This window comes from Notamacropus eugenii, chromosome 6 (assembly GCF_028372415.1).
Source record: "Notamacropus eugenii isolate mMacEug1 chromosome 6, mMacEug1.pri_v2, whole genome shotgun sequence".
Taxonomy (NCBI): domain Eukaryota; kingdom Metazoa; phylum Chordata; class Mammalia; order Diprotodontia; family Macropodidae; genus Notamacropus; species Notamacropus eugenii.
The window spans coordinates 388,253,766-388,267,797 of record NC_092877.1 but is presented as its reverse complement, the minus strand read 5'-3'; the positions used below and the strand labels follow the sequence as shown (position 1 = coordinate 388,267,797).

The 14,032-nt window shown below is 55.2% G+C and overlaps 1 protein-coding gene across 2 annotated transcripts; it reads left to right on the top strand.

Annotated features, from left to right (window-relative positions):
- The first annotated feature begins 546 nt into the window (after window positions 1–546).
- Window positions 547–13,805, top strand: P2RX5 (purinergic receptor P2X 5). Of its 2 annotated transcripts, XM_072618998.1 has the most exons (12): window positions 547–770; window positions 4,025–4,175; window positions 5,380–5,451; window positions 7,141–7,216; window positions 7,320–7,416; window positions 7,752–7,832; window positions 10,523–10,661; window positions 11,198–11,334; window positions 11,744–11,837; window positions 11,943–12,008; window positions 12,407–12,489; window positions 12,640–13,805. In XM_072618998.1, exons 1-12 carry the CDS (start codon window positions 643–645, stop codon window positions 12,746–12,748), a joined length of 1,233 nt encoding a protein of 410 aa, XP_072475099.1. In that variant the 5' UTR covers window positions 547–642; the 3' UTR covers window positions 12,749–13,805. The 2 variants fall into 2 exon arrangements, with proteins under 2 accessions (XP_072475099.1, XP_072475101.1); XM_072619000.1 differs by lacking the exons at window positions 12,407–12,489; window positions 12,640–13,805 and adding an exon at window positions 12,162–12,375.
- The last annotated feature ends 227 nt before the right edge of the window (window positions 13,806–14,032 follow it).

Here is a 14,032-nt window from a genome sequence, read left to right as displayed (position 1 = left end):
GCCAGCTTTCTGGGCTCAGCTTTTTCTGGTCACAGTTGGGCCAGGGGAGTTTGGGAAAGCCACAGGTCCCAGACCTTGGAACTGGGATCAAAATAATCTTGCCATGCTCCTCCCCCTCCTTCCTTCAGGTGCACTGCCCCTGCTCCCCCCTCTTTCTCCCCCTCTTCCTCTCAGGTGCCACCCCCCCTCCCCTCTCCACTCCCCCTTTGCCTCTCCCCTCTTCCTTCTCCTTCTCCTCCCCCTCCTCTATTTCCTCTCTCCTCCCTTCCCCCTTCTCCCCCCCATCCCCCCCCACTCCTCCCAGGGACTTGCCTCCAATCATAGGAGGAACAAATGAAAGACTGGATGGGCAGAAGAAGGGGACAAAGATCGTAGGGGGAGACTCTGCCCTGCCCACCCGCCCCCCCAGCACCCTGAGGACCCTCTGCTGTCTGAAGTCAGCCCAGCACAGGGAGCCACAATGTAGGAGAGTAGGGTTCCCAGGCTGGCTCGGAGGCTGCCCCAGCGCCGCAGTGCAGGCAAGGGTGGGGAGGAGGGACTGAGAATGAGCCCCGCCCCCCGGCAGCTGCTGGTGGGACTTCCAGAGTGTGGGTGCCGAGCTGCCCTGTGGCCAAGCCCCGCGGGCCAGCCCGAGCCAGGTCGATGGATTGCCGGGGCCTTTTCCTCAGCCTCTTTGACTACAAGACAGAGAAGTTTGTGATTGCCAAGAACAAGAAGGTTGGGCTCCTGTACCGGCTGATGCAATTGTCCATCCTGGCATACCTGCTGGGGTGAGTGAGCGGCCGTGTGTGTGAGTGTGTGTGTGTGTGTGTGAGTGTATGAGTGTGTGTATGTGGGTGTGTGATTATGAGGACTTGGACTTCCATCCTAGTCTGGCTCTATCTCCCTCTGCAACCGTGGTCAGGTCTGTCTGGGCCTCAGTTTCCCCATCTGTAAACCACAGGGCTTGAACTACAGGATCCCGAAGGTGCGTATCTGAGGATCCTGAGCCCCAGGGACATTCAGGGGAATCTGCTGTCCAAAAGGCTGCATTCTGCTTTACGGGTTGCTGGGGATTTGGTGGGACCAGAGCTCCTGGTGTCTGGCGGTGGGACAGAGAGACAGAGCAGGCTCCCGCCCCTCTCTTCCCCAATGCTTACAGATCCTCCCTAGGGGAAGGCTGTGGCTGGAGGGGGACAGCGTGGCCCCTTGGCTGCCAGCTTCCCCTGCCCTCCCTTCCCACTCCCATCCTCCATCGTTGGTGCCCTGCCCAAAGATAAGAGTCATCCCCCAGCCCAGTTCTATTTATAGCCAGGGCCAACTAGGTTCTAGGCCAGGCTGACTGACAGGGACAGCTTGAGCTCCCTACTGTCCTCTCCTCCAGGCCTAGGGAGGTCGCTGGGCCAGAGGGCCCCAGGGGTGTCCTTGGGATCCAACAAGCTCTCCTTCCCTTCCCGCTTTTCTCTTCTTTTTCTCTCCCTTTCCTTCCTTTCCTCTTCCTCCCTCCTTTCCTTCCTTTCCTCTTCCTCCTTCCTTTCTTTCTTCCTCCTTTTCTCCCTCCCTCCTTATGTTTCTCTCCTTTCCTTCCTTTCTCTCCCTTCTTTCCTGCCTCCCTTCCTTTTTTCCTTCTTTCCCTCTCTCCCTCCTTTCCTTCCTTCTTTCCTCCCTTCCTTCTTCCCTTCCTACCTCCCCCCTTCTCCATCTCTCTCCTTTCCTTCCTCTCTCCCCTTTTCTCCCTCCCTTCCTTTTTTCCTCCTTTCTCTCCCTCCCTTCTTCATTCCTTCAGTTCTCCATGGATTCAGAGCCTACTTAGTTAACATCCACTCATTACTTACAGGGCCCAGCTCATTCCTGGCAGACTGTCAGAAGTGCTGAACACACCTCTCTAATTAAGCCAGGGTTGGGGAGGCAGGTTTAGAGCATGCTGGATGACTAGGATGATGGGGGGTGGGGGTGTGTGTGTGCAGAGGCACTTGCTTGAGGAGGTGTGTCAAGATTTGCCTTCTAGTTAGAGCCAGCAGTGGCATAGACACCCCGTGTAGGTGATGGTGGTGATGGTGGCTCACACTTGCAGTCTCCTGGGGGCAGAGTCTCTCCTTGAGGCCCCAGATCCAAGGCACTGCTCACTGAGCAACAATGCCCTCCTCTCTTGGGGAGAGTCGCTGGAAGGTGCTGAGTCTACCTGGGCCTGATGGTTGTCCTCAGCCTCTGTCCCATGGAAGAGTCACCATCCTGGAGCTGGAAGTAGCCCTGCTCTTAGTGGAGCCGGAATTGAATCTCTGAACTGGTTCCAGCCCAGAGGAGCTCTCCTACCTCCGCAAGGTGGTAGCTGGTGGCACAGTAGGAAGAGAGCTGAATCTGAAAAACAGAAGGCCTGAGTTCAAATCCCATCTCAGACACAGATCCTGGACATGTCACTTCACCTGTCTGCTTCAGTTTCCTCATCTGTAAAATGGAGACATTAACAGCCCCTCCCTTTGCAGGATTGTTATGAGAATCAAACGCAGTCGGTACTCTTGGCACTATAGAAGCATGCACCCTTGTTAGTGTCACCTCTCCCGGCCCAGCCCGCACAGGCTGCTTCACTGCTCAGGAGATGCTCAGCCCCCTTTTGTCCATCTGCAACACTGACAGACTTCTCCTGATTCTGGAAGCAGGGGTACAACAGAACAGCTGACCCCTGCTCCCACAGGTGGGCCTTGAAGGTGGCTATCACACTGCCCCTCCTTCTGATTTGTCCTTGGGGCACCTGAGGCATGTTCCTGAACCCCCTCCATGCTGGGCATCAGAAACTTTTGCCCATCATAGAATCAGGACACTCTTGAACTCCAAACTCTGTCTGAAGTAGGAAGACAGACAACAGTGATGACTCACCTATTTGGATAGAAAGGCTATATAACTCCAGGGCTGAGGATGGAGGCCGAGCAGAATAGGGAGTAGACAGTTGGTACTAATTCTTTCCTAGGAAGAAAAGTGGAGGTGAGGGGCCTTGCAAAGCATTTGGGGAGAAAGGAGTGGGGTGGGGCGCATGGAGTGAACCAACCAAGTGATTAAATACTCTGCTTTGATTCATCAGTCAGGTTAGAACAGGTACCAATCAATCAGGCTTTAGTCAACAAGCATTTATTAAGTACCTACTGTGTGCTAAGAGCAGAAAAAGTCCTTCATCACCAGGAGTGACCTTGGACACGTGTGGTCAGATCAGCTAAGGAGAGTCAGCAGTGAAAGCAGAGGAGAGGAAGGAGTCCTGTAACTGAGCCTCTGGGGAGAAAGAGGTTGGGAGAGAAGATAGGGGAGGAGAGAAGAGGGGAGGGGAGAGGAAGAAAGGAAAGGAGAGGGGAAGACAGAAGAGGGAAGAGACAGCAGAGGAGAGGAGAAGAGAGGGGAGGGGGGGAAGGGGAGAAGAGAGAGGAGGAGGAGGAGGAGGGAGGAAGTGTTGCCATTGAGAGAAGAGGTCGATTGGGAAGGAAGACCCAACCTGTGGCCTCCTCCCCTCCCCCTGTGCCCAGGTCAGTTTCAGAGCCTTCCAGCTTCCTCACTGAGTAGATCCAAGTCTTTATAAAGAGCCCAACAGAAAAGTGCTCGCAAGTTACACCTCATCCCAACTTTTCAGCCTTCCTGAGAGCCGCTGGTTGATGACGCTCAAGGAGAGTGGAATTTCTCTAAAAAGATCTGGGGAGGGGGAGGGCTAGTGCCAGAGTTGGCTGACAGAGCACTTGGTCCTCAAGGGTGGTGCTATTAATGTCCCCATTTTACAGATGAGGAAGCTGAGGCCTATAAGCCTTCTTGCAGAGGTGGCGGGGGACCAGGCTGGTTGGCTCCAGCTGAGGTTCTCTTCCAGACCTGAGATCAATTGCCTGACTCAATCACCTTGGCCCAGGTGTGCCTGGTCCTCAGCCCTGTGTGGTTGCAGACCCTCTGAACTTCAAATGAGACAATGTATCTCTGGGTTCCTCACTGTTGTGGTTGTGGCTACAATGTAGTCCCCACCATCCACAGAGGATCTACCCCTGACCCTCAGGCCCTTTTCCTTGGCCTGCTGCAGGTGGGTGTTCCTGGTGAAGAAAGGCTATCAGGAAGTGGACACAGCCATCCAGAGCTCGGTCATCACCAAGGTCAAAGGTGTGGCCTTCACCAACACTTCGGAGCTGAAGGAGCGGCTCTGGGATGTGGCCGACTACGTTATCCCGTCCCAGGTCTGAACCCAGGGGGCCTCAGCCTCTTGTCCAGCTACTGGGCATCAGGCAGTTCAAAAAACTGGAGTAATGGGGAAAGGGAGAGGCATGAATGGCCCTGGGTTCAAATGCTGGCTCTGCCCTCTGTTCCCTTTGGGACCTTGGACAGATCACTGAGCCTCTATTGGCTTCAGGTTATCCCTGGACCAGGCAGGGAAGCTGCCCTCAGGGGGTCCCTCCATCTCTACAGCTGGGACCCTGTGACTCAGAGAGACATAGGGAGCTATCCTATGGAACAATGGCCAGTCCAGAAGGCAGGGCTGGGGCAGTTGGGGCCGGGAGTTGACAAGGCAAATGAAACATTTCCTAACATTTAGAGCTAACCCAAGGTGGTGTGACCAGCCCAGGAGGGGGCATGGCTTCACTCCCACTCATCCCTCAATTATCCAAGACATTTTAAAGTGGGCTCTTCTTCTGGTCTGGGATAGATGATTGGTCCCCCCACACACACCCTCAGGTCCCTGCTGACTCTGGAATTCTGACTCCCAAGGGATTCTAGTCTTTCCTTAGCAGCTGTCCTTGGCCACAGAGGTGATGGACTGGCTTCATGGAGCTGTCTGCGCCAAATGCACCCCTTGGTCTGTCTCAGCAGTGACAGCCTGCAAGTGCTAAGGCTCTGGGCTGGGGAGGGAAGGATTTAGGGTTAGGGTTGCCTTCCCTCCCCTCTCTCCTTCTCTCTCCCCTGTCCTTGATGCCCTCCTCCCCCCTTCCCTCCCCTCTCTCCTTCTCTCTCCCCTGTCCTTGATGCCCTCCTCCCCCCTTCCCTCCCCTCTCTCCTTCTCTCTCCCCTGTCCTTGACGCCCTCCTCCCCCCTTCCCTTCCCTCTCTCCCCTTTCCCTGTTTAGATTCTGACAGCAGCAATTGTGCTGGACAGGGGGGTGTCAGGCTACACATGTAAGATCGGGGACTCTAGGCCAGGAATATGGGGACAGAAGAGACTTGGGATTGGGGGCAAGCTCAGAGGTGGAGGAATGTCAGATTAAAGGCATGGAGACTTTGGGTAGAAAGGAGTTTCCTTATCCTCTTTGTCCACAGCCTAGGTCTGGGGCCAGCCCTGGGCTCAGACTGGAGGCAGACAGGGAGGAAACAGAGCCTCCATGGCCAGGAGCGTGTGTGAGCCTGGCCTGGGGTGGTGGATCACGCTGTCCTGACCTTGGCTTTTCAGGGAGAAAATGTTTTCTTCGTTGTCACCAACCTGATTGTGACCCCAAATCAGCGGCAGTCCCACTGTGCTGAGGTAAGTGGCGATGAAACGCAGAAGGGATTGACTGGGAACTGGAGGAGGGAGGGGATTACAGTGAAAAATGGTGTCACCCTTTTCCAGGGGAGCCTCCTCAGCTGTCAGCCCCAGTGGGCATCCCTTCCCATCATCCCTCCCCATCACCCCGATCTGGCCCCAGAGCTGTCTCCAACACTGAGCCAAACCACCTTCCCTATGCCATGGGTCATGCCCATCCTCTCTCACCTACTCCCTTTTGTAACTAGCAGGGCTCCTGTGGAGAGAACAGTGAGATGTGTGGGTAGTGGGAGAGAGTTAGGAGTCAGGTTCTGGACAAGGAGCAGAATTTCTCTTTGTAAACTAGTCCATATTCTGTTCCACTAACTGAGCACGTATTTCCTGAGCACCTGCTCTGCGCTGAACACTGCTTCTTCGTGCCAGGGGAGCCAGCAGGATAAAGGAGATTCCTCCAGTGTCTACCCACACCCCATCCATCCTGCCCCCAAAGGGGCTGTTTTCAATTGAAGTTCTGACCAGCCACTCTATTCAGAACCCCAGGCAAGACAGGAGACAGCCCCCTTTCTGCTTCTTTTCTACCACCTGATTCTCATGTCTTCTAGGCCTAGTATCTCCTGGTTTGTTAGCCTTTCTCTGGCAGGCCAAGGTGGAGGCCTTGAAAGCTGATGAGTTCAAGGCTCTGGTAGTATGGGCCGTTAGTGTGGGCACTGAATTCTCAGAGGTTTATGCAACAGGGAATGAGGGGAGGAGGGAGAGGTCCACGGTTGCCCAGGATGGAATGGGAACTGGAGAGAGTCCTGTGGGCCTTGGTAGAGAAAGGACAGAAGGGTCAGTGCCTAAAGGAAGGAATAGACAGGGTTGGTGCCCACGGGACTGGACCTAGATGCCAGTTGTGGCTAGACAGAAGAGAGGGGGAGGGGAGAGCAGTTTGAGAAAGGCCTTGAATGCCATACTTGGGAGTTTGGAGGTTATATTTGGGCAGCATAGAGCCCTTGAGGATTTCTGAGCTGGATGAACAGATGGAGACCAAGTGATAGGAAGCTGAGCCTGGTGCTGGGGAGCAGATGGGTTTGGGAGGAAGGGAGATGGGCAACAAGGGGTCCATGTCTCCCAGGCCTTCCTTGTGGGAGGTAGAAGGGAATAAGGATTTCTATAATGCCTACTCAGGTGCAGGGCGAGGCGCTGCTTTTGTTGCATTCAGTCGTTTTCAGTCATGGCCCCATTTGGGGTCTTCTTGGCACAGAGATGCTGGAGGGGTTTGCCATTTCCTCCTCCAGCTCATTTTACAGTTGAGGAAACTGAGGTATACAGATGTTAAATGCCTTCCCAAAGTTACACAGCTATAAGCATTTGAGGTTGAATTTAAATTCGGGTCTTCCTGACTCCAGGACCAACTTGGTGGGCAAGGTGAGCGGGTTCCTGGACTGTGGCTGCCCCCTGCTGGACAGGGCTGGGCACCACTGGGGAACCTAGGGAAGAAAGCTGCCCCCAATGCTAATGTGTGCTCCTCTAAAGCACTTTGGGACGGCGGACTAGGTACTAGGTTTGTGGAGTGTCTACCACACGCCAGGATCTGAGAAATGGGACCTGTCCAGGGTCACACAGCATCTGCGGTCTGTCTAGTTCTGAGCTCAGCACTTAGCTGTGCCATGTCTGGTCTCCACAACCCCTCTTCCCTCCACCCTGCAGAGTTCCGGAGTCCCTGGTGCCCTCTGCTCCCAGGACAGTGACTGCCCCAAAGGAGAAGCTGTTATTACTGGGAATGGTGAGCCATGGGGGTTAGACCTGTGGCCAGGGGCACTGGGATGGGGTGGGACTTGGGCCACCAGCCCCTCCCCCATGTGATCCATTGATTCCTCCGTGCCCAGGAGTGAAGACTGGCACCTGTCTAATGGGCAACAACAACAGCAGTGGCATATGTGAGATCTTTGCCTGGTGCCCTGTGGAGAACGTGTCCAAGCCGTTGTAGGCGTCTCTGGTCTGAGGAGAGGGATTGGGGGAGGTGGGGCCCTCTGGGGAAGCCTTGGCCCAGGGGAAGAGATGCCCGAGGCAGGTCTTAGCCATGCCAGCTCTGGACTCTGTTCCTCCATCCAGGCAGGGGCCCCTGGGCTGGAGCCAGGGTTCTCTCCGCCTGGGCTAGGAGGCAGGAGAGAGGACCAGGATGGCTAAGCCCAGGCTCATATGCGGCTGGGGTGTCATTCTTTCTGTCCACCTGAGGAGCTCAGCTCAGACGGGGGATTATGGGATTATGGAGGGTAGGGGAGCCTGCCTGGGCTAACCTGACTTGCTGGGACTTTCAGGAAGCCACTTTTGGGAAAGGCTGAAGACTTTACTGTCTACATAAAGAATACCATCTGCTTCCCCAAATTCAACTTTTCCAAGTAAGGAGGCTGGTGACTGCTAGTTCACAAATGAAGGATGTGTGTGCCTGGTGGTGGGAGACTCCCTTCTGCCCTCCTCATAGGGATGTGCTATGAAAAACAGACAGAAAAGCAAGAATGCCCATCCATGTGTGTGTGAATGGCATCAGCGAGTGTGCTGGGGTTCTCAGTGAGTATGGCATCAGCAAGTGTGCCAGGGTGCCCAGGGAATGTGGCAACAGTGTGCCAGGGTACACTGTGTAGGGTTATGTGCACTCATGCATGCCTGAAGTGTTAGTGGAGGTAATCAGTTCTTTGTGTAGGTGCCTTTGTCTTAATAACTGCCATGACCAAGCTTGGTAGCGTGTCTTGGCTGCCACCTTGGAGGCATCACAGATCACAGGGCCATGGAATGTTGGGACTCAAAGGTCTGCTAGTGTCCTTCCTTCATTTGGCAGATGAGGAACTAAGGCTGGGTTTGAGAAGGGGAGGGCATCATTGTGGCCATGCAGGTCTGCTGTGTGCAGAAGTTAGGTGAGGGGGGCAGAGGGAACTGCCTGGGGCAGGGGGGCACAGTGCTACTCTCTCCCCAGCCCAGGATGCCCCTTTCAGATGAGAAATACAGATGAGATGAGTCATCTGGACTGCACTGGAGAACATGAGGCACCATGGGGGACCCTGGACTCCCCGGGCTGTCTTGGTCAGAGATCTCCATGCCTTGCTCTGGCACTGGAGAATGTCCACAGGGTGACCTCTTGCTGCTGGGTGCCTGTTCTAACCTCCCTGAGGGAGGGGCTTCTGGTAGGTGGGCGGAGCTAGCCTGGGGCAGAGGAGTTAGAGCATCAGTTCTGAAGTCCAGAGTCAATCAGTCAAACATCTATCAAGCACCTACTATATGACCCACATCATGCTAGCTTCCCTTCCAAGAGAGAAGATCACATGCAAACCCCCAGGTTAGACATAACAGAGGAGACCCACACTGATGACTGACTGACCAACAGAAGGGCAAGGCCCACAGATGTCCTGGACCAGGTGGCAGGGACCTGCCAAGTGGAGGGGCAGAGGGAGAGCCGTGCAAGGGCAAGGGGAAGTGAGGCATTCCAGGGGGTGAGTGGCAGAGCTGACTCAAAGGGTACCTGGAGAGGAGAGTGACCAGAAAGGTAGACTGAGGCCAGATTGAGATGAGCTCTAAACAGGGGATTTTATGTTTGCTCCTAGAGGTAATGGGTGCAGCCACTGGGACTTACTGAGGGGGCATCCTAAGCCAGGCCCAGACCAGCCTTCCCTCATTTCAAGTAGGCGTCTCAAAGGCTGCATTGTCCTGGCCTTTCCTAGTCTCCTCCACTGGATCTTTCTCCAGGCCATGCCCGCTGACCCTGGGTGTCTTCAGAGCTCTCTTTGTCCTACTCTGTGCAGACGATTCTCCTGTCTCCCTTTCCTGCCTCGACCTCTCTGCTGGCTCCCAAACATGCCTATCAGACATCTCTAACACAACGTGTCCAGTGTTGGACTCCTCCCTTCCCCCCAAACTCTCCACCCCATCCCCGCCTTCTCTGTGACCATGGAAGATGCCCCTATCCTCCCAGTCCCTCACCCTCACCCCCACATCCAGACCATTGCCACCTCTTGTTTCTGCCTCTGAAACATCCCCCAAATATGCCTGCCTTTCTCTGACACTGCCACCCCTGGGGCAAGCTGTCATCTCATCTTCTGCCTGGAATGTTGCAATAGCTGCTGGGAGCAGGGGGCAGTGTTGCTTGCCTCCCGCCTCTCCCTCCCTCCATTTTATCCTCCACTCTGAGGTCAAAGGGATCTTCTGTAACAGCGGGTCTGAGCACACCACCGCCCTTCCTAGCGCCCTGTAAACTACTGCTTGGCTTCCAGAGCCCTTCCAGCCTTACATCTCATCCTTCCTACCTGCCAAAGTCTTCTCTTCTCTCGCCCCACATCAAGCACGCCATGCCAGAGGAGGTCTGTATGGGGCTGGGGGGAGCACAGGGGGTGCTCATCCCCCTAGTCCTGGTCACTTTCTTTCTTAAAGCAATTTAGGATGAATCAATCAATCAACATCTAGTAAGCACCTACTATGTGCCAGTCACTGTCCCTGGCCTGGAGGAGTCAGCTGCAGACAAGCTGTGTGCGACATGAATAGGGGAGAATGGACAGAGGGAAGTAGGAGGGGTAGGAGGGAGATGTCAGTGGAGAAAAGGGAAGCAGGGGAGTCAGGCAGGGGGGACGGCCCGAGAGAATGCCCAAGAATTCCTGGAGCAGAGATGGACAGTTTGGTGCATGGCCAGAGTTACATGAGCTGCCCCATCACACTGCTAAAGTGTCCTCCATCCCCTCCCCCGCAATGTGTCCCTCGACCTCAGCCCTGTCTCCCTCCTCCCAGTCCATTCCCAGGGAATTCCCTTTCCTTTTGGATGGCCCCTCATGTGTGGAGGAGTTCTGTAGGTGAGGGTTGACCTCTCTCAGATCTTTTATGGGAGTCTGGGACTGTACCTATGTCCCCATTCATTTTGTGCCGACTTTCTGGGGTTTACTTGGGTTCCGACGCCATCATCCATCGCAGGCAGCAGCAATCCCTCCTGGCTTCATGCACCCACAAACCTGATGAAGGCATGCTCACTGGAGCCAGTAGTTGCTGAGTGTCTGTGGTCAGGAATAGAGCTCACGGCCCTCTCCTGGATCTGACAACCCTGTCTCTACAGGTCCAATGTGCTGCACACCAAAGACAGAAGCTTTCTGAAATCCTGCCGCTTTAGTCCAGAGAACCATTACTGCCCTATCTTCCGGCTGGGCACTCTGGTCAGCTATACTGGGAATAACTTCCAGGAAATGGCCTTGGAGGTAATACTCCTTAAACAGCCAGCCTTCCCAGTGTATGGTCTGGTTCCAGCTTTGGGGCCCCTGCTGCTGCCAGAGTGGGCTGAGCTCCCAGAGGCAGGTGCCTAGGGAAGCATCTGAGCCTTATCCCAAGCTTTCTGTCCTCCTTGTAACCAACATGAGCTGTGCCATCCCTGGGCCACATTCACAGGTACACCTGGCCTGTCCTTCCTTGTGTGCTACATGCACACCTGGGCCATGAGCACCCATCCTACACCTGCCCAGGCCATGGGCAACCACACCACACACACCTAGGTCATGCAAATCCAGGCCATCTCACATCTGGATCGCTGACATGCTTTGCACACACATCTGAGCCTTGCACACTGTTGACCCTTGGGTCACACACATCTGGACGCATCTGTTAGTTGAGGGGTGGGACTTCCCAGAGTAGGGAGGGGCCCCCTAGGAAGGTGGCCTGCTTCCTCTTCCCCCCATCCCCAGGCCTGGTTGTGTCTTGTGGCCCTGAGTTGTGCCTGCCTCTCAATCTCTCTCTCAAGGGTGGGGTGATAGGGATTCAGATCGAATGGGACTGTGATCTGGACAGAGACCCCTCAGCCTGCAAGCCTCACTACTCCTTCAGCCGCCTGGACAACAGATTTGCAGAGAAGTCTGTCTCCTCTGGATACAACTTCAGGTAAATGGGGCTGCACTGGGGGATGAGGTGGATGGTCCCCCAATGGATGCAAGCCAGGGCTCAGATGCCTCTTCTTGGGAACAGGGAGGGGTCCCTAGGAAGAAGGGGGGCAAGTCAGGGACCCCCAAGGGTGCAGCTGCCCTCTCCAGGGAGCTCTGCCCCAGAGTGAGTGAGATCAGCCTGTGCTAGCAGGAAGCCTGAGGTTCTGAAATCTGGGCAGGGCCACCCTGGTGCCAGGGTGGGCTCCATCACCCAGAACCTCCCTGGCCATCAGTAAGTCAGGACCAGTGATTTTCTTCTTGGGATGACAGTGCTTAGAGATCCATGAGTCAGTAGGCTTGCTTGGCTTTTTGGGTGAGAGTTGGGCTGGTAGCAAGAACCTGGCATCAGCACCTCCTCCTTTGACCAGATTCGCTAAGTATTATCAAGATGCCAGTGGGGAGGAGTTCCGCACACTGATGAAGGTCTACGGAATCCGTTTTGATGTGCTGGTGAATGGCAAGGTGTGTGTTCATGGGTTCTCGCCATGGTCAAGCTGGATCAGGGCATTTGCCCTTCGGGGCCCCCCCAAGCCCCCAGCCTCCATTCCTTTGGATCTTTTCTTTCAGGCTGGGAAGTTCAACATCATCCCCATGGTCATCAATGTGGGCACAGGCATGGCTCTCATGGGTGCTGTAAGTAGCCCAGTACCTTCCTATCCTCCTGCCCACTTGTCTGACATCTCCCTCCCCCCAGGGGCTGCTTGAGTGGCTAGACTCTAAAGCCTGGAGGCAGGCCCCAGATGGCCAAGACAGGGAGATGGCTTCTTTCTTTTTCGCATGCCACAGGTGGCCCTGGATGCTCAGGTCTTGGTGCTAGGCCCGGTCTGGAGTTTCTGTGAGGTCAGGGTTCATGAGGCCCTCTCTCCATTTCCATTGAGAGAGGGGAGAGACCTCAGGTTCCAGTGCAGCCCAGCCTGTAAGTAGCTAGCTGCCAGGAGGCACTGGGATGTAGGAAAAGGCCCCCCTCCCCCCCAGGGCAGGCTGGCATCTCCCAGCAAGTCTCCATACTGATATCGCTGACTCTTTTTTAGGGGGCTTTCTTCTGTGATTTAGTGCTCATCTACCTGATCAAAAAAAGCCACTTCTACCGAGATAAAAAATACGAAGAAGTGAGGTAAGCTGCCTGCCCATCCCCCGCAGCCCTTGCCACACTGCCTGCATTCAGTGCCATTGGCTATCTGCAAAGCTGGAGGTGGGTAGATGGGCCCAGTGCCCCAGCCACAGGCCAGCGGTGACAGGCCTTCTCCTTCATTTCTCCCCACAGGCTAACCTCACAAAAATTCCTGTCCAAGCGCCTGGTAAATGGAAAGCAGGCCTCAGGCCTCCCAGCTGGACAGGGGCCACTAGGGCAAGTCCAGACGGTGGAGATGTAGCTGGAGCCTCCCTCCTGACATGGGAAGGGAGCTAGCCCCTGGGCTGGCAGGCACACATGGAGGGGGTCTGCTGCTCCAAACTCGCCTCCTCCTCCTCTGACCCTTCTCGCTGCATTTTGTCAGCAGCCAGTGCCTACTCTCTGGAGGGGTCCGCCACCCTGGACAAACAATGGACCTTTTAGAAATCAGTGGAGAAGGTGGGGAATAGGCAACCTCACCCAGAGGCCCACCTGAGGGGCTGGCTTGGGGCCAGCATGCCAGCCTTCCCCTCCTGTTGTCAAGCCTTAGGGCTGAGAGCCCATGGCATTCTGGGAGCAGTGCCCAGCCCAGGGGCTGTAGGAGAACCCTTTGAGCCTCCCCTGCCCACTCTGAAGGGGAAACTGAGTCAGAGACCTGGGAGCCCTTAGCTGGGGGAGTACTAGCCTGGGGGTGGATGCGCCCTACAGATACATGGGTCTGTCTAGTTTGGGCCGCTGCATATAAAAACCAGGATGGGCCACCATTCTGTCTGGCTGTTTGGGGGTGTCTCTCTGGCAGCCAAGGGACTTCCTATGTCTTTGGGGGTACTTTGGGTGAAGGTTGTTGGACAGAGACAACTTCTGCAAGTCAGAACCTTCTCTCTTCTCATTCCCTGGACCAGAAACTTAGATTCTGGTTCAGGTGTGTGGTGAGGATCAAGTAAGTACTCTGCAAATGTTACCCAGCCTCCTGGGGCCAGCAGCTCGAACTCCTCTCACAAGGCCTCTGGGGCGAAGCCCTGGGCTAGGCAGGCAAGGGCCCCACTCTTCCATCAGCTGATGTCTCCTAGAGAGGCTCAGCCTGAGGTCCCTGATGACAGGCAGCCCTTGGAGGTGAGGTGTGAGGTGCCTGGGGATGAGGGCAAAGCATTTCTAAAAGAGCATCTGTCTGCTCAAAGGCAGGAGGAGCTGCTCTGGAGCTCATGGAGAAGACACACAAGGCCTCACTTCTGACATTTGGGGCCACGTGCCCACAGTTCACAGCAACGCTAACTTCTGTACGATCACTGCTTAATAAAGTGTGTATAACCCACAAGAAACTGGCTTTTACCCCAAGGAACAAAGATCAGTCTGGTCTCGCTTGCAAAGCAGGACCAGTCGCTGGAATCTCTTGGGCCTTAGAAAAGACAAGGTGACTCCCAGGTCACTGACTGAGGCCTCCCGTAACCCTCAGTCTTATCTATTTGGCCACCAGGACTGGGAATGACTGTTTGCCTCATGACACACTCAAGTCTCCCCTTGACCATCCAAGCGCCGGGCCATGAGC

What these genes read in the sequence shown, in the direction of transcription:
- P2RX5 (XM_072618998.1), top strand. Translation starts at nt 643, where the DNA reads ATGGATTGCCGGGGCCTTTTCCTCAGCCTCTTTGACTACAAGACAGAG. An exon ending in GGCAGTCCCACTGTGCTGAG is followed by an intron (nt 5,452 to 7,140) that starts GTAAGTGGCGAT and finishes TCCACCCTGCAG; the next exon opens with AGTTCCGGAGTCCCTGGTGC. An exon ending in TCCTCTGGATACAACTTCAG is followed by an intron (nt 11,335 to 11,743) that starts GTAAATGGGGCT and finishes TCCTTTGACCAG; the next exon opens with ATTCGCTAAGTATTATCAAG.